The 19,539-nt window shown below is 47.2% G+C and overlaps 1 protein-coding gene across 15 annotated transcripts in view; it reads left to right on the forward strand.

Moving 5' to 3' along the window:
- The window catches only part of Dnm2 (dynamin 2), an 88,182-nt gene that overhangs the window by 43,393 nt on the left and 25,250 nt on the right, over positions 1-19,539 (forward strand). For 9 of the 15 annotated variants that reach the window (XM_036192521.1, XM_036192523.1, XM_036192527.1 and 6 more), the window contains exons 4-11: positions 40-243; positions 3,331-3,429; positions 6,222-6,382; positions 8,252-8,394; positions 11,174-11,309; positions 16,057-16,124; positions 18,219-18,357; positions 19,206-19,292. In XM_036192521.1, the coding sequence (XP_036048414.1) occupies positions 40-243; positions 3,331-3,429; positions 6,222-6,382; positions 8,252-8,394; positions 11,174-11,309; positions 16,057-16,124; positions 18,219-18,357; positions 19,206-19,292 (1,037 nt within the window). Of the gene's footprint in view, positions 1-39; positions 244-3,330; positions 3,430-6,221; positions 6,383-8,251; positions 8,395-11,173; positions 11,310-16,056; positions 16,125-16,687; positions 16,827-18,218; positions 18,358-19,205; positions 19,293-19,539 lie in introns of all 15 variants that reach the window. The other 6 variants (XM_036192534.1, XM_036192522.1, XM_036192525.1 and 3 more) reach the window with 1 other exon arrangement.

Here is a 19,539-nt window from a genome sequence, read left to right on the forward strand (position 1 = left end):
TGGGCTCTGACTACTTTTGCCTCTTGATTTCACCCTCAGTGTTGAACTTGACCCTCATCGACCTACCAGGAATCACTAAGGTGCCAGTGGGGGACCAGCCGCCAGACATCGAGTACCAGATCAAGGACATGATCCTGCAGTTTATCAGCCGAGAGAGCAGCCTTATTCTTGCTGTCACACCTGCCAACATGGACTTAGCCAACTCGGACGCTCTCAAGCTGGCCAAGGAGGTGGACCCCCAAGGTGAACCTCCAGCCCCAGGGCAGCAGCTCCCTCTAGTAGTACTAGGTCCCCGCTTTGGTGTGCATTCTGGCACAGGGCTGTGTTAGAAAGAGGCTTCCTGGGGTTCAGTGTCCCCTGTGCGGTGGGCATCCCTTGCAACACTTGAAAGAGCTAGACATTCCCTCTTCTTGAGTTTTAATGGGTCTATTCTGCCAGCTCTGGAGGGTGGTATCTGGCTATAGTTAGTAGTCAGCTCTCCATCACTGTGACCAATGCCCTGACATAGTCATCATCTTTTAAAGAGCATGCAGAGTTATTTAGGCTCAGTGTCAGAGATTCCTGTTCTGGTTGGTGACTTTGTGGCTGTTGGGTCTCTGAGAAGACAGTACTTCACTGTGTACATGGGGAGCAAACCCACTCACCTCACACCCAGGGAACAAAATAGAATAAGAAAAGGGACATGGAACTCAGTGACCAGAAAGCCTCAAGGAGACCTCACTTCAAAGGCAAATAGCTTAGCACATGAGCCTTTGACTGGTATTTAAGATCCAGATCTTAGTCTGCAGATACTACTCAGTGGTAGAATTACCTAGGGAGGGGCTAGGGGTATAACTCAGCATGAATGAGGATCTGGGTTCGAACCAAGGGCTCATCTCTTAAGAGCACTTTCTGCTGGGCATGGTGGCATACACTTTTAATCCCAGAACTTGCTAGACTGAGGCATGCGGATCCCTGTGAGTTCAAGGCCAGCCAGGGCTACATAGTGAAATTTTGTCTAAAAAAGGAAAAAACAAAACAAAAAACACTTACTGCTCTTGCAGAGGATATGGATTTGGTTTCCAGTACCCACATGGTGGATCTGACGCCCTCTTCTGACCTCTGCAGGCAGCAGGCATGCATGTGGTGCACAGACATACATGCACACCAAACTCATACTCATAAAAATAATGGAAATGAGCTAATAAAATTAAAAAGCCATAGCAAATATAAAGCAATAAGGCCCAGCCTTTAGCAACCACTCTCCCAGAACACAGTTATAATTCCAGACATATCTATCTTCAGTGTTCAGTCCTCTGTTGAGATGGGAACATCTGGGCCTGGAGTATAGCTCATTTGGTGGTGTGCTAGCACACAGAATCCCAGCACTACATGAACCTGGTGTGGTGCTGCACACCTGTAATGCTAGTACTCCAGAGGTAAAGGTGCACATCTATAATACTAGTACTCCAGAGGTGCAGGCAGGAGGGTCAAGACTTCCTGCTCAATTTGTGCTACATTTTGTTTGTTTATTTATTTATTTGCTTATTGGTTTTTCTTTTTCTTTTCTTTTTTTTTTCTGTTTTCTTTTTCTTTTTTTTTGGTCTAGTTTTGTTTTGTTTTGTTTTTCGAGACAGGGTTTCTCTGTGTAGCTTTGGAGCCTTTCCTGGAACTCACTGGTAGCCCAGGCTGGCCTCGAACTCACAGAGATCCACCTGGCTCTGTCTCCCGAGTGCTGGAATTAAAGGCGTGCACTACCACCGCCCAGCTTGGTTGGTTTTTCAAGCCAGAGTTTCTCTGTGTAACAGCCCTGGCTCTTCTAGAACTTGCTTTGTAGACCAGGCTGACCTCGACTCAGAGAGACCCACTTGCCTCTGCCTCCCGAGTGCTGGGATTGAAGGTGTACTCCTCTACTGCCAGGTAAACTGTTTTGTTATTTCTTAAAGTGGGACAGCCTTCCTTATTTTTGTGGTGGTTGCTTTGGTTTTTGTGTTATTTTGGTTTTTCGAGACAGGGTTTCTCTGTAGCTTTTGGAGCCTGTCCTGCACTAGGTCTGTAGACCAGGCTGGCCTCGAACTCACAGAGATCCATCACTGCCTGGCTGGTTTTTGTGCTTTTTATTTGTTTATTTTTCAGTCATTGTTCCAGAATGTAGTGCTGGCGGTATTAGATCTCTACCTGCCTCTGCTCCCAGGTGTTGAGATTGCAGGTGTCCAGCCCTATTTTATACTATAGTGATAGTGTGTTATTCTGTGGGGAGGCCCATGATCGAGCTACCTACTCCTTATCCTCACTGTGTCTGTTCTCATCAACGGGTGTTTCCATTGGAATCCATGCCACAGCCCCTCCCCCACACACAGTCATTTCTTTTCCTAGTGTGGCCTGTCCCCTGTTCACTCTTAGGAATTTTTATGGGTACAACCCCCCTTCACATTAATGCCAGCTAATGCCATCACCTGTGATGTCCAAGTTGACACCAGTCTTCCATGGGCCTCCGTTAGTCCCTGATGTGTCTTGTTCATGTGGTACATACAGGCAACATATGTGCATGTGCATCCAGGCTGTGCCTGGGTTCCTGGTGTGTCAGGTTGTTCCTGTTAGTTTAAACAGGACCTCATGTAGTCTATGTTGGCTTAAAAATCTGTGTAGGTAAAGATGACCTTAAACTTCTGATCCTCCTGCCTCCACCTCCCAAGTGCTGAGATTACAGTTGTGTACCAACAAGCTCGGTATAATTGGGTACTTAGGAAGAGCCCCAGGCTCCTTTTCAAGTGCTCTGCAGCTCAGCTGGCACCAGGGTGGTACCTAGGGCTTGTGAATGCTTAAGCAAGTATGGTCCATGAAGTTCATCATCCTCACCTGGCTTGGGAGCTCAGCTTATAAACTGTCTGGTGAATTTTGGTCAGGACGCCAAACTAAGAAACTTTGGCTGCAGGATTAAGGGGTAGAGAAGCACAGTAGGCTCAGGGGCGTGGCTTTGCTGTGTGGTGTGCTGACTCTTGCAGATGTGAGAAGGACTTTGATGGGGTGGTCCTTGGAGTGGAACTCAAGCTGGGTAACAAGGAGCCCTGGAGACTGTTGCTTGGGTTCAAGTATGATGTTAGGAATGGGCAGGGAAGAGTCCAGTTTCCATGATGTTTTCTGGGTCTGCTGTGGCCCACTTATATTCTTGGCCAGTGTTTATTGAGAAAGCATGTGTCACTTGGCAATTATTGGATCTGTAATTGTCATTTTTACACTGCCAACAGGTGTCCAGGCAAAGTGACACCATGGCTTGTCCCTTGTTTTGCAGCCTGTCAGTGGGTCCCAGGGCCTTCCTCATGACCTCTTCTGATTTCTGGGCTCTTTCAGGCCTACGGACCATCGGTGTCATCACCAAGCTGGACCTGATGGATGAAGGCACAGATGCCAGGGATGTCCTGGAAAACAAGTTACTGCCCTTGAGAAGAGGTATGCAGGGCAGGGCTGGGGTGGGCCCACAGGAGTATATATTTTGAGATTCTCATCTGGACATAGTGGTTCCGAATTACAGCTGTTTTCTGGAACATTCGGAAGCAAGTAGGTAGCCAGCTACTATATAATAGGTAGCTGCTATAATCCCAGCACTCTGGAGGTGGAGACGAGGAGCAGAAATTCCAGGTCATTTTTGGCTACTTAGCAAGTTCTATACCAACCTGGGCTGCATGAGACCTTGCCTCAAACAAACAAATGTAAAATGCTTTTTCAAAAATAAATTTACATTCTAGGAATGAATCTCAGTGGTAGAACCCTTGCCCAGCGTATGCTAGGAACAAGATTCATTCCCCAGCTGCACAAACAAAACATAACAAAGAGACACATACTGCTTGATTCCACTATTGAAGAACCCTAGAGCTGTCACCTCCAACATGTAGAATGGTGGTTTTTAGACACTGAGGACAGCCAGGCATGGACACACACCTGTCAGTCCCACATTCAAAAGCCTGCAGTAGAAGGGTCATGAGTTTGAAGACAGCATGGGTAAAGTTTGGAATTCACATGAAGGAAGAGAGGGGCATGGACTCCGTTTGTCCTCCAATGTACATTTTTGAGAACATTTTTGAAAACTTTTGTGGCTGCAAGGAATGGGGGCTGAGAAGTGCTTCCCTAGCTGGTGGAGGGAGGCTGAGGAATGGAAGGCTAGGACTGGTAAGCCTGGTGACTCCTCCACAGCTGCGAGTGCTCCCAGACACTTGGGCCTCCTCCTCCTCCATGATGGCAGTCACCTGGCCTCTGTCCCTTCCTCTCCACTCATGAGTGCTACCTGTCACCTTGTGACCCCGGCCCTTCCTTACTTTTCTCCCTGAGACTTCAGAGTTCCTCCACCGCAGGGCTGGAGCCCACTAATGCAAGGAACATGCGCCTTGCATGCACAAGACCCTGGCTGGTGGTCCCCAGCACCAGAGCTTCCACTGTGGCCTCCTCCTGACCTTGCAGACTCCAACCCCTGCCATGGTGCTGTTGTCCTGAGCACCCAGTCTTTGTTATTTGTGTGTGTGTGCTTTGTTTGGTTTAGGTGGTGGTGTTTGAGACAGGCTGGGATTCTAATGTATGCCATCTACGGGCTTATTTACCTACGTATGATATATATGTGTGTGTGTGTGTGTGTGTGTGTCTGTGTCTGTATGTATATGTATATATACATACACACACACACACACACACACACACACATATATATATATATATATATATATATACATATATTGTTGAATTTTCATTTTGAAACTATTTGTATACATGTTTTTGTTTTTAATGACTGTGTAAGCCTAGTGACTATCATGACATAACCCAGGGCCACCTTGAACTTTAGATCCTTCTCCTCAGACTTCTGTCATGGTCCACCAAGCCTGACTTTAGTGGGTTTTATTTTACTTTATTTATTATTTACCTGTGGAGGTGGGGGTATGCATGATGTTTGTGGTGGGGAGGTGCTACAGCTCAGGTTTAGAGGTCAGAAGACAACTTTTTAGAGTTAGTTCTCTGTCCTTCATATGAATTCTGAGAGGTCAAACTCAGGTCATTAGGCCTGGCAGCTAGCCATTTTACTGTTGAGCCATTTGCTGGCTGTAGGGAGTCTTAATATGACAAGATATGCTATGTTCTCTTTACCTTGTTTTCCAGGATTTTGTTGTTGATGATGTTTTTGTTTTGGAATATTTTTATGTCTTTATTTTTTAGATTTATTTTAATTTTTAATTTAATTTTTAAATTCACTATGACAAAGAGTATGGGTATGTGCCAGCCCCCTTGGAGGCCATAGGCTGAAGTTAGAGACATTCATGAGCCACTGACATGGGTGCTGTGGAGGAGCAGTGTCCTAGTTGGCTTTCTGTTACTGTGACAGACACTATGGCTAAAAGCAGCTTGGAAGGAAAGGCTTTATTTGGCTTACAGGTCACAGGCCATCATGGAAGGAAGCCAAGTCAGGAACCTGGAGGCAGGAACTGAAGCCTGACCACAGAGAAACACTGCTTATTGGCTTGCTTGCTCTCTATAACCTGCTCTGCCTGCTTTCTCTTTGGGGTTTGTTTTGTTTTGTTTATTCTGTGTAGCCTTGGCTGTCCTGGAACTCACTCTGTAGCCCAGGCTGCCCTCGAACTCACAGAGATCCGCCTGCCTCTGCCTCCGAGTGCTGGGATTAAAGGCGTGTGCCGCCTTGTCCAGCTTCAGCCTGCTTACATACGCAGGACCACCAGTCCAGGGGCGGCACTATCCCCGTGAGCCGGATACTCCTGCCTCACTCACTAGTGAGGAAAGTACCTACTAGCCAATCTGATGGAGTCAGTTCCTCAGTTAAGGCTCCTCTTCAGCTGACTCCAGCTTGTAGTGGTGACAAACCCTACCCAGCACAGGCAGGACGTGCTTTGAACTACACAGCTGTCTTTATTTTGTGGTGCTGGGGTAGGAGCCAGGGCGTTTTCTGCATGCTAAGCAGGGATGTCCCTGCTGAGCTGCTCCTCCAGCCCTCTCATACCTGTCCTTCAAGCTCAGTATGGAGACTTTTCTGCCCATCTTCACCACCCACCACAGTTCAAGCTGCTTTCCATTGCATTACAGCCCTAGTGAGGTCTCAACACTATCCTGTGACCTCTTCTCTGAGTAATTCATGGGGCCAGTGTGTTTCCAACTTCTGCCTGGCCCAAGTTGAGCGAAGTCAACACTGGAAGCCCCATCACCGAGTCCTTCCTGGCATAATGCATATCTTGACCTTCTCTCCTTAGGCTACATTGGTGTGGTTAACCGCAGCCAGAAAGACATCGAGGGCAAAAAGGACATCCGGGCTGCCCTGGCAGCTGAGAGGAAGTTCTTCCTCTCTCACCCAGCCTACCGGCACATGGCTGACCGAATGGGTACCCCACACTTACAGAAGACCCTGAATCAGGTACAGCTGAGGTCTGAGGCTACCATATAGAGTGGTCTTCACCATACAGCAGTGTGGCTCCACACTTGGGCTGTTCTCAGTCTCCAGCTGGTAACAAGGCTGTCAGTCCGTCTTGTACTCCCGTCCCAAGTATTTTTCACTGAAGGTCTCTTGAGGACTGGGTGAGTCCTGAGCTGGCAGTGTGACTATTTGAAAGGCTGCTGCAGTAATTCACTTGCTGGAAGTCTAAAGACAGTCTTGAGGTTGGTAACAGGGTCAGTCAAGGCTGCTGACTGCAGCTAAATGGGAAGACGCTGCAGTCTGGACTGCTGGGATCTAAAGCCCGGCCCAGCCTCTGAGCAAGCCGTCTTGGTCCAGCTTTTCCATGCTGCCCTTCTCCTGTCCACGAGGGAGAATATTTACCCCTTCTACTTCCTGGAATAGGAGTCAGTGAGGCCATGTGTGTACAGCACAGGGTACATGCCTGTGTGAAAGGAACAGTCTCCAGGGACTGCCATGTTTATCACAGTGATGAAACAGTAAGATAACTGCTAAGTGCAGATGGGGCAGAGACCAGAATCCCCAGTGAGGGTGTGAGGCTCTGGCTCCATGCTGAGCACCTGTCCGGAATCTACCGGTTTAGGGCTGGGAATGCTGCTTAGCTGTCGAGTGCCAGCCTAGCATGTGGGCAGCCCTGGGGGGCATCTCCAGCACCACATAAATCAATGTGGTGATACATCTTTAATCCCAGCTCTCAGCTCAGGAAATCAGGAATCCAAGGTCATCCTCAGCTACATGATCTGGGATAAATGAGAGTCTTGCCTGCATCAAAAACAACAACCAGGTCCCTCCATTATGCATGGACTGGGGCAGAGGCCATTGTCCTTAGGGAACGTCCAGTGGGAAGCCAGCTGGTCAACAAGCTATCAGATGAGTTCCTAGTTAGATGTCAGCTGCAGCTAGGGGGCACTGCAAGATGAAGCTCATCCCTAGAGCAACTGGGACAGGAATTGGGCAGTGTGTCATGTAGGAAGAGGCCCAAACCCAGAGGCCATGGGGCCTGGGCAGAGTGAGGAGAGATAGGTAGGAAGGAAAACCCTCTGTGGGACTTGGGGTTTCTTGAAAGCCAGGTATGTAGGCTGGCTGGTTCCCTTGAATTGAGGGGTGTTTTGTGGGGCAGTGGTTGTCCCTGCTCCTCTTTTCTGAGCTCAGGATTATGGTCCACAGGTGGCTCAGCAGGTCCAGCCACCTGCCACTCAAGCCTAAGGACCTGATTTCAATCCTCAAAAGTCATGGATAGGTAGAAGGAGGCAATGGACTCCATGAAACTGTCCTCTGACCTCCACACAGGCACCCTGGCATGAGCACTTACCACCCCACCCCCACAATAGGTAAATAAGAATCTTAAAATGGCCACAGAGCTATAAGCATCCAGCCTGCCTTGTGAGACCTGGAGCTTCCCTTAAGAACACAGGCAGGAGTCTCTCACTCCTCTCCTCTAGGGCTGGTGTCTTCAGAGTCTTCCTCTTTGTTGATGTGAATCCTCCTGCTATGATGTGGTGGTCTTGCTCCGTCCCCTCCTGTCTCCCTGCAGATGTGTGCGCCCCCCCCCCCCCCCCCACTTCTCCTGGGATACCTTTGAGTCTTAGTTGGAGGGCCATTCCAGGCCTGCACATTGTCCTGCGGTCCACACTCTGGATGTTGTCTGACATCTGCCTACAGGCTTTCTGCTGCACCTTGAACTATCACCCAGCTTCTGTCCATGTCCTGATGATTTTATCTGTAGTTTTGTGTGCCCACTGCTCTGGCTGTCATAACTGAGGGTGGATTGTGTTCTTTCCTGGTCTCTAGGATGGGTTACCCTGTCTGACCCTTACCTTTTCCCTACAGCAACTGACCAACCACATCCGGGAGTCACTGCCGACCCTGCGCAGCAAGCTGCAGAGCCAGCTGCTGTCCCTGGAGAAGGAAGTGGAAGAGTACAAGAATTTCCGGCCCGATGACCCCACCCGCAAGACCAAAGCCTTGCTGCAGTATGTGCCCTCCCTGCCTCACCTCATTGCCTGCCCAGTGCATCCTGCTCTCCATTCATGCCCTGTCCTGAGCTGCCCATGATCGGGGGGTCAAGACTCGACATTTCAACATGACGTTGTCATCTGTAGGGTACATGTTCAAAACCCATGCACTTGCATTACAGAAAAGGAAAACACATTGTTTTAATAAGTTACTATTTCATGTTGTCCCACAATCATTCTTGGAGGTGCCTGTGGCCTGTGTCACGCAAGTTGGACACATTGGAATGGGGTATACTATCTAAGACCGTCATTATCCCTGCCCTCGGGCGGCAGGAGCAGCAGGAAAAATCAGAAGTTCCTGAGCTGAGAAGGTGGATCAGCAAGTTCTAGTGCTGCCTCCAAGTCTGATGGCTTCAGTTCCATCCCTAGAACTGACGCAGTGGAAGGAGAGAATCCACTTTCATGATCTGCCCTCTGACCTCCACATACGCACTGTGACACATACACACACTCAGCGCTTAAGAGCACCGGCCGCTCCTACAGAGAACCTGAGTTCAGTTCCCAGCACCCACGTGGCAGCTCACAACCACCCAGAACTGTAGCGCCAAGGGATCTGATGCCCTCTTCTAGTCGTCACGCAGACACATACATGTACATAAAAATGAGACAGGGAAGAATTTAGGAAGACACTGGACAGTGTGTGCGCACGCATGGGCAGTATAAGAGACTCTGTCTAATAAAAAAAAGAGGCTAATATATTGTGAACAATTGAGTGTGGTGGTGGCCTGGCACACTTTGGCTGAAGGCAGAGGGTCTCTTGAGCTCAGGAGTCCGAGGCCAGCCCAACTTTGAAAAACAACCTGTGACATGAGAAATCTAAAGTGAATTATTACTTGCAGACTTTTATTCCTCTTTTTTTTTTGGGGGGGGGGGTGCATATCTTATAGCCCAGAGTGTGGAGGTCCAAGGTGACGTTGAGGAGTCAGTTCCTTCCTTCCTTGCATCAGACATAGTGACAAGTGCTTTTACTCACTGAACCCTTCTGCCTCAAAATCAATCTCTCTCTCTCTCTCTCTCTCTCTCTCTCTCTCTCTCTCTCTCTCTCTCCCCCTCCCCCTCTCCCTCCCCCTCCCTCCCTCCCTCCCTCCCTCCCCACAAACTCTTGATGTTCTGCTTCTCATGGTTGCCAAGCACTCCAGTGCTCATGCTGTTCACCTGCTCTGCATTACTCAGACTGAGGCCTACAGTGCACGTCATTTCATCAGCCTGTTGGTGGTAGAGCCCCTCTGCAACCAGGGGCGAGAGGCAGGGCAAACTACAGGTGCCCCTGGTCTGTCTACAGCTGCTCTCTTGACATTCAGCCATGCAATAAATCAAGTGGAGCTCTGGGGAGGGGTTGTCCATGAGGACAACCAGGATGGTGTTCTGTGCTTGCCAAAGCAGCTGTGCTATTTTACTCATTTTTTAAAGACGTGTACATAAGCTGGAGAGATGGCTCAGAGGTTAAGAGCACCAGCTGCTCTTCCAGAGGACCCGAGTTTAATTCCCAGCATCCACATGGTGGCTCCCAGTCATCTCTAATGAGATCTGGCGCCCTCTTCTGGTGTGCAGGCATACAGACAGACAGAAAGAACACTGTATGCATAATAAGTAAATAAATCTTTTAAAAATATATATACATTGGCTATTAAACGGTTATATTGAAAGGAAGGAAAAATGGCCAAGGAAAGGCTGGGAATCTTTTGACCTTGCTTCTGTGGAGCTGATACTCTGTGATCCTGGTTATATTCTGGCTTCCCTCTGCAAAATGAATAGATGCAATAAAGATATTTCCTGCCAAAACTTATTTAACTAAAAATAGGACCCTCATTTTCCAGGGGTGTGGGTAAATTATCTTAAGGATAGCTGCAGCAATGTTGCAAAACTGGACTGAAATTGACTTTTAATGCACAGATCCCTTGTCAATGTGCTTACACACCTGTAACAAACATGAACGGCACCTAGCTCTCTCTGGGTACTCCATGGGTACAGAGCTCGTGTACACAGGAACATTTTAACACTCAATTTGATAAGAGGGGGGACTGGGCTGTTAGAGAGCTCGATATGGCTTATGGGACACCATGTATTCTGATTTTTAATTTATGCCCGGCTTGGAAGACCTTCTCTTTCCCTTACTAGGGTCAGCCCCGAGCCGAGCTTTTCTTTCACACACAGGAGTCCGTGTGTTGTCCCAAGTGGAGCTCTGGCAGAGGACAACAGAACTTCACATGTGTTCATGGTGGCTTTCACGCTTCCTCTAAATGAACAAATATGTGTACTCATGTTACTTAGGAAAGAAAGAAAGAAAGAAAAAAAAAAGGAAAGAAAGAAAGAAAGAAAAATGGCCAAACGTGGTGGCATACATACACTTGTAACATTAGCACTTGGGAGGCCTAGGCAGAAGGATCTTCAGTTCAAGGCCAGCTGGGGTTACACAGCAAGATCCTGTCTTCAAAACAACAGAACTCGGAAGAGAAGAAAATTAACCAGGCTGACAAGTTAGCTCAGGGGGTAAACATGCTTGCTGCCAAGACTGATACCCTGAGTTCAATCCCCAAGCCCCACATGGTGGAAGGAGAGAACTGACTCATACAGTTCCCTCTGACCCCATTCATACACCGTGGCATGCCTCCACCCAATAAATACATGTAACTTTAAAAATCTTTTTAAAGAGCAAAGTTTGCCACACGACTCAAAAGTAGTTGCAGGGTTATGCAGAAACTTCCATCTTGACCTTTTGCTTTTTCTTTCCTTGAAGGATGGTCCAGCAGTTTGGAGTTGACTTTGAGAAGCGAATTGAGGGCTCTGGAGATCAAGTGGACACACTGGAGCTGTCTGGGGGGGCCCGAATCAATCGCATCTTTCATGAGCGTTTTCCCTTTGAGCTGGTAAAGGTAGGTGTCAGCCTGGAGGGCCTTAACCTTTCTTCCAAACCAAGGTGTCACAAGCTCTGCATCATGCTGGTGTCTACTGTTAGTGTAAACATGGCCTGAAGGGCATGTCCTGTGGTCTCTGTCTTCTCAGATCTCACAGTTTAGATGCTCTGGGCAGAACAGTGGGAAAGTCCTTGCTTCTTCCACTGATGAGGGGAAAAAAGATACGTGATGGCCAGCAAGTTGGCTCAGCAGATAAAGGCACCTGTGCTCAACCCATGGCCTGGGTTTGAACCCTAGCAGAAGTAGAGAACCAGCTCCTACAAGTTTCCTCTGACCTCCACACAGACTTCGTGAGACTCTGGCCCCTCCTACAAACATGCATATCCAACAAATAAAAATGATATACAATTCTGGGCTTACACCAGTAATTCCAGAGTTCTGTAAGCTGAGGAGGAGAGTGAGTTTAAAGCTACGTGGCTTACATGAGACCTTGTCTCCAAAAACTAAAACAAAATCAAAACAAAAAAGCCAGGAATCCCAGCATTTAGGAGGCAGAGGCAGGCCACTTTCTGTTAGTTCTGGGACAGCCAGAGCTACATAGGAAGATGTCGTCTCAAAACAAAGGCTGAAGCAAACTGCATTTGTGTCCTTTTCCATTGGGGCAGTGACTGTCTCACAGGCCTGGATGCACACGGGCCAGTCTGGAGGCGCGGCAACCTCCAGTGCCGCTTCTCAGCCGCTACTCACTCTTTTGTTTGTCTGTCTTTCAAGACAGGCTTCTCTGTGCAGCCCTGGCTGTCCTGGAACTCCATCTGTAGACCAGGCTGGCCTCAAACCCAGAGATTTGTCTGTCTCTGCCCTATTGAGTGCTGGGATTAAAGGCGTATGCCACCACTCACCCAACCCCTGGATATCACTTTTTCTTAATTTTTTCATTCAATAATTATATTTAAGATATTCATTAATTACATTAATTGTATTGATTTATTACATTCATGATATTATGTCCTGATACTACTGTCCATTTGTGGGCTTTGTCCATCACACAAAACAGAGATTCTGTACTTAGGAAATCATTGCTCTATATTCCTTTCTTCTCTATCTTGAGATAACGTCTAATCTTTCTGTCTCTATGAACTTGTATATTCTGTATATTTCATGTAATACAATTTTATAGTATTTGTCCCTTTTTTTGAATGTAAAAACATTTTATGGCCTGGCGAGTGTGGCGCATGCCTTTAATCCCAGTACTCAGGAGGCAGAGCTGGGCAGATCTCTGTGAGTTTGAAGCCTGCCTGGTCTACAAAGTGAGTTCCAGGAAAGGCGCAAAACTACACAGAGAAACCCTGTCTCAAAAAACAAAAAAAAAAAAACACAAACAAACAAACATTTTATGTATAACTGCAGGAGAAATAATACACAGATAACTTGAACATAAAAACAGGTTATAATTTAATTTAAAAGTCCAGGGTTATTTTAAACAGTAAAATATTTTCTCTGTAGAAAATAGTATAAATGATAACATTTCCCAATAAGCCCTTTTAAGCCAAATAATAGCTGAAATGTACATATAAATATTGATTAGATTCTGGGATACAGAAGAAACTTACCTTCATCTGTTCAGAGAGCTGTGTTTTACTTAAGTTGTGTACGTGAGATTCCTATTTATCTGCCCCTTCACTTTTGATTTATGGCAGACATATTTGTATAGGCTAATCCATAATCTAAAAAGATTTTAGCCCCCCCTCCAGAAAGTACGGCCAGCATTTTCTTTCATCAGCTTGATACAGTACAAATTCTTAACCTAATAGTGAAATGTTTCACTAAAGTTTGCCCAGTGATTGGGTAAAACCAAAAATTATTATAAGCCACAGTCATTTTAGGGTCCCCCCTGCTAGGTAGCCTCCCTGCATCTGTGTATGAGTAAGTACATACCATATTTGTCCTTCTGAGTCTGGGTTACCTCACTCAGGATGATATTTTCTAGTTCCATCTACTTGCCTGCAAATTTCATGATGTCATTGTTTTTCTCTGCTGATAGTCCTCCATTGTGTATATGTACCACATTTTCTTTATCCATTCTTCAGTTGACGGGCATCTAGGTTGTTTCCAGGTTTGGGCTATTACAAATAGTGCTGCTATGAACATAGTTGAGCATGTATGTTTGTGGTATGATTGAGCATTCCTTGGGTCTTGAGGTAGATTGATTTCCAATTTTCTGAGAAACCGCCATACTGACTTCCACAGTGGTTGTATAAGTTTGCACTCCCACCAACAGTGGAGGAGTGTTCCCTTTGCTCCGCATCCTCTCCAACATTGACTGTCATTAGTGTTTTTGATCACAGCCATTCTGACAGGTGTAAGTTAGTATCTCAGAGTCGTTGTATCCCAGAATCTAATCAATATTTATATGTACAATGTCTTTCAGCCATTTAAGATTCTTCTTTTGAGAATTCTCTGTTTAGCTCTTTAGCCCATTTTTAAATTGGATTGTTCAGTATTTTGATGTCTAGTTTCTTGAGTTCTTTATATACTTTGGAGATCAGTCCTCTGTCAGATGTGGGGTTGGTGAAGGTCTTTTCCCATTCTGAAGGCTGTCTTTTTGTCTTATTGACTGTGTCTTTTGCCCTACAAAAGCTTCTCAGTTTCAAGAGGTCTCATTGATTGATTGTTTCTCTCAGTGTCTGTGCTAGGAAGTGGTCTCTTGTGCCAATGGGTTCAAGACTACTTCCTATTTTCTCTTCTATCAAGTTCGGTGTAACTGGATTTATTATGTTGAGGTCTTTGATCCACTTGGATTTGAGTTTTGTGCATGGTGACAGATACGGATCTATTTGTAATCTTTTACATGTTGACATCCAGTTATGACAGCACCATTTGTTGAAGATACTTTCTTTTTTCCATTGTATAGTTTTGGCTTCTTTGTCAAAAATCAGGTGTTCATATGTGTGTGGATTAATGTCAGGGTCTTCAGTTTGATTCCTCTGTCCATGTGTCTGGTTTTTGTACCAGTACCAAGCTGTTTTTATTATGATAGCTCTATAGTAGAGCTTGAGGTCAGGGATGGTGATGCCTCCAGAGGTTGTTTTATAGTACAGGATTATTTTAGCTATCCTAGGTTTTTTGTCTTTTCATATGAAGCTGAGTATTGTTCTTTCCAAGTCTATGAGGAATTGTGTTGGGATTTTGATGGGGATTGCATTGAATCTGTAGATTGCTTTTGGTAAGATTGTCATTTTTACTATGTTAATCCTACCTATTCATGAACATGGGAAATCTTTCCATTTTCTCATATCTTCTTCAATTTCTTTCTTTAAAGACTTAAAGTTCTTATCATACAGGTCTTTCACTTGCTTAGTTAGTGTTACCCAAGGTATTTTATATTGTTTATGGCTATTTTAATGGATGATGTTTCTCTGATTTCTTTCTCATCCCCTTTATCACTTGTGTATAGGAGGGCTACTGATTTTTTTTTTTTTAGTTAATCTTATATCCTGCCACTTTACTGAAGGAGTTTATCAGCTGTAGGAGTTCCCTGATAGAATTTTGGGAGTCACTTATGTATACTATCATATCATCTGCAAATAGTGAAAGTTTTACTTCTTCCTTTCCAATTTGTATCCCCTTGATCTCCTTTTGTAGTCTTATTACTCTAGTTAGAACTTCAGGTACTACATTGAATAAGTATGGGGCCGGGTGGTGGTGGCGCACGCCTGTAATCCCAGCACTCGGGAGGCAGAGGCAGGTGGATCTCTGTGAGTTCGAGGCCAGCCTGGTCTACAGAGTGAGTTCCAGGACAGCCTCCAAAGCTACAGAGAAACCCTGTCTCGGACAGCCTTGTTTTATTCCTGACCCCCGGATATCACTCTTTCTTTTTTTTTTTTGAGCTGAGGATTGAACCCAGGGCCTTGCGCTTGCTAGGCAAGCACTCTACCACTGACCTAAATCCCCAGCCCTCTTTCTTATTTTTTAAGGCAAGGTCTCATTGTAGCCTAAGTTGGCCTCAATCCTTCTGTGAATGACCTTCTTCTGATCCTCCTGTGCCAGGATTACAGGCATGTATTACTGCATCCAGTTTATTCTGTGTTGTGGGTTCATGCATGTGTGGCAAGTACTCAACCATTGGAGCTGCAACCCTGATCCAACCATGCTTTTTCTGAGACAGGATCTCTCACCTGCCTAGAACTTAACCAGTAGGCTATGCCTGCTGGCTGGAAAGACTTTTTTATTCTATGTTTATGAGTGTTTTCCCTAATGTGTGTAAGTGCAGCATGTACATACGTAATTGCCTGCAGAAGCCAGAAGAGGGCACCGGATCCCATGGAACTGGAGTACTGGAGTTAAGGACAATTGTAAGCCACTGTGTGCGTGCTGGGTCCTTTGCAAAAGCAGTCAGCGCTCTTAATGCTGAGCCATCTCTGCAGCCCAGTATACCCATATAATTGTGAGTGTGTGTGTGTGTGTGTGTGTGTGTGTGTATAATGGTGTATATATTTATTTAGTGTGTGGAGGTCAGAGAACAACTTTCAGGACTTGGTTCTTTTCCTTCCACCACATGGATTCTGGGGTAAACTCAGATCATCAGGCTTAGTGGCAGGTACCCTTACTTACTGAGCCATCTCTATGACCCTCTGTTGTTCTTAATTTTGAGCTGCTAGGTCATCTTTGTGAGATACAATCATGAATAGGAACGGTCCCAGAATCTGTTTATGCCGTGAGGTGACCCTGGGAATTCATTCCATGTATTTGGCTTGTTTCTTCTCAGATGGAGTTTGATGAGAAAGATCTACGACGAGAGATCAGCTACGCTATTAAGAACATCCATGGAGTCAGGCAAGTTCCATGGGAAGTCCCCATGTTCTCTTCCCCTCCACCCGTGTGGGCCCCCCAACCCTCTGAGTCCCTGGTATTGAGGCCGTGAAAAGGTTTATGGTTAATTTTCAGTACTGTATAAACATCTTGATCTCCAAAGACATAGAGAGTGTATGTGTTGGCTCTGGATGACCATTCTGGGTCTCTTGGCTATTTGTGTGCCCTGGATGAAATGCATAAATTAGTGTGACCTTATTCCTGGTGAGATCTGTAGTGATCAGAGGTTGGGTGGGAACAGAGTTGTGCTCATGGGAACTGGATCTTGTTTCACCAGGGGTCATTTGTGAGCCTCTCAGTGTCCCCTCCTTAATTATAATCAATAAAGTGTTTCCTAGTTGTCTAGCTTCCCAAGACCGGGTTACTGTGAGGCTTCCCAGTCAGGGACTCTTGGGCATCCCACCCCCAGCTTTGGTGGGATGGCCTTCCTTGTCAGGGACCTAGCCATGCTGAGAAAGTGGCTGACCACCTTTGTTTCTCTCTGACTTATCTTTCCCTGCTTCCCCACTGGGTCCGGACCTTTTTAGAACTGGGCTCTTCACGCCGGACTTGGCGTTCGAGGCCATTGTGAAAAAGCAGGTGGTCAAGCTGAAAGAGCCCTGTCTGAAATGCGTGGACCTGGTTATCCAGGAGCTTATCAGTACAGTTAGGCAATGCACCAGCAAGGTACCGCACCCGCGGACATGGGGCCGCAGGCTTGGTATCAGGCCCCAGGTTACCTCATTTCCAAGAATCCTGAAGGGATGGGAATATGTCAGTCTGGACCCATTCAGGAGGGGGTGGGGGAAATGCTGGGCTTCTGAGAACCAGCTAGAGGGTGATAGGCCTCCTGGGACCCTGATACCAAGCCCAGCATGCATATGGTGGAATGGGGGTATCATCTGGCTGTGTTGCTTTGCTGCTTGCTAGGGAAGCAGATTGGGGCTCCCCGCTTGAGCTGTTGGAGGCCAAGATACTTGAAGCTCCCCTGATGTCCCCTTTGACAAATGACAAATGCCTGGCTTCTCTGGAACGAGTCACTTCTCTGTCCCCATGGCACTGGAAAGAGCATAAAACTGGTGGCGTAATGAGAACTCAGTGCCCAGATTCACAAAGCTACTTGGGCTCCACAGTGGCCCTGCCAGCTTTTGTGTGCCCTATGCTGTCCATGTTTCTTCCCCACCCCCCCCCCCCATGTAAATCTATACTCAGTGTTCCTGCTCATGAAGACCTGTGTCCTACTCTCCATGGGCAGCTGTCTCCATTCTGACCAGCCCGCCAGGCTCCTCTGGGAGGGCCAGTTCTCAGGACAGTACACTCCTGCCAAGCAGCCGAAGTGCTTGCGGGGAAAGAGAGGGCATCTGCTTGTAGGACCTCAAGGTCCCTGGCCCTCTGAAATGGCAAAGAACTTCTGCTTGAGCTGCCTGTTCTCCTGGAGCAAAGTCCCCATTTGCTTCCTCAGCTTCTACAGGAAAATAGAGCAGAAGGAAACAAAACAACAGCCAGGCAAGGGCTGGGTTAGGGGTCGGGCGAGTTTGTAGAGTGCTTGCCTGCACGAAGCTCGGGGTTCCATCCTTAGCATCATATAGACCATGTATGGATGGCTCACACCTGTGATCCCAGTATTCAGGAGTTGGAAGTAGGGAGATCAGAAGTTCAAGGTCATCCTTAGTCATATGCCAAGTTGGAGGCTATCATGTTCTATGTGAGACCATGAGACCCGTTCAAAAACCAGAACCTAGAGTGGCTGCTGATTGTCATCCTAGAGGCCATTGTCATAGATGGGACCAATTAAGATTCGATCACATACCTTTGGCCCTATGATGACAGTGTCCTGTAGCACTTAGCCTTGAACTGTAGACCAGCCCTCTGCTCTCCCAGGCCTTGCTGATCCCAAACAGCTTCCAAGACATATGTGGGTGCAGGCTTTTCTGCGCATGCACTAACCGGCTCGTTCTTGTTTCTCCTCTCTCTCTCTTTCTCTCTCCATCTCCCGTCCTACATGTGCATTTGTGCGTGTGGCCTGCACTACCCCTGGGTGTCTCTCAACCTCGCCCCGCCCTTCTCCGCATGACCCAGGACGGGGCTCTTCACCCCCGACATGGCCTTTGAAGCCATCGTGAAAAAACAGCTTGTAAAACTCAAAGAACCAAGTTTGAAGTGTGTTGACCTGGTGGTGTCGGAGCTAGCCACGGTCATTAAAAAGTGTGCTGAGAAGGTAACAGGCCTTGCTGCTCCTGTCCCTCATCAGTTCCCCCTCAGTTCTTCATTGGTATCAGCCCTGAGCATCTGGACAGTCGTGCCTGGAAGGAACCCCTGCTAGGCACACTTGTCACCATCTCCACCTCAGCTGCCACCTCAGACTCTGTGGCAGACCACACGTGTGCCCCACCTTTTCAGTTTTGGGGTCCAGTGGAGTCACCTTTGACATGTCCAAGCACGGTCACATTGTGAAGCAATTTCTACCCCTGACCGCTGCATGTCCAGCTGCGTATTCCTGTGTTAGGGGGCATCTCTCCAACTGGGGAAGATGTGGCTCCCCCACACGTGTGGCTCAGATCATTCACTTTCCGAGAAGGGGTCTAAGGCTTGGCCATATGGGTGCCAAATTCACAGTGATCAGGGGATAGTTTCCAGCAAAGGGTTCCCTGAGCTCGATGACCCAGATGCTATCTCTGTTATTCTGGAGCAGGGCACCATGCTCATTTGAATGCTCTGTGAGGGCCATCAGTTTGTCCTGCCTTCACCTACTGCTGGGCGGGAGGGGGATGTCTGGCACCTCTGGGTGACAAAAGCATGTCACTCACTTTCTCTGCCACTTTTCACCTCCAGTTGCTGGCTTTGCAAAGCGGCTCTCAGCATGCAAGGCCACGCTCTCCCTTTCCCACCCCACCTGCCTCGACTGGCCTGCCCTTGTCTCCCAGCTCCTGAGCTGGGAGACAAGAGCAAACTGGGGACCTGGTGCCCCTTATGTCTTTCCCTGTTTCATCCTTGCACTTGGTTTATGTTTCTCTCTGGCCTGGCCATGAAGACCTTGCCAGCTCAGCCCTTCTACTTGTCCCCCAGCTCAGTTCCTACCCCCGGTTGCGAGAGGAGACAGAGCGAATCGTCACCACCTACATCAGGGAACGAGAGGGGAGAACCAAGGACCAGGTATTGTACCAGTTCGCTGTTCCTTTTCCTGTCTGTTCATGTGTAGGAAATATTAACAGTATAGTTCTGTGAGGTTATTTTTTTATTATTATAATTGTTCATTTCAAATGTGTTTTCCACAGCTTGCATGTGGAGGCCAGAGGACATCCCTGAGGAGTTGGGTCGCTCCTTCTCTTTTTATGTAGAAGTTCTGGGGGGTCAAACTCAGGTCACCAGGCTTCCAAAGCAAGCCTCTCATCTGCTGAGC

Source organism: Onychomys torridus, chromosome 7, assembly GCF_903995425.1.
Source record: "Onychomys torridus chromosome 7, mOncTor1.1, whole genome shotgun sequence".
NCBI lineage: Eukaryota > Metazoa > Chordata > Mammalia > Rodentia > Cricetidae > Onychomys > Onychomys torridus.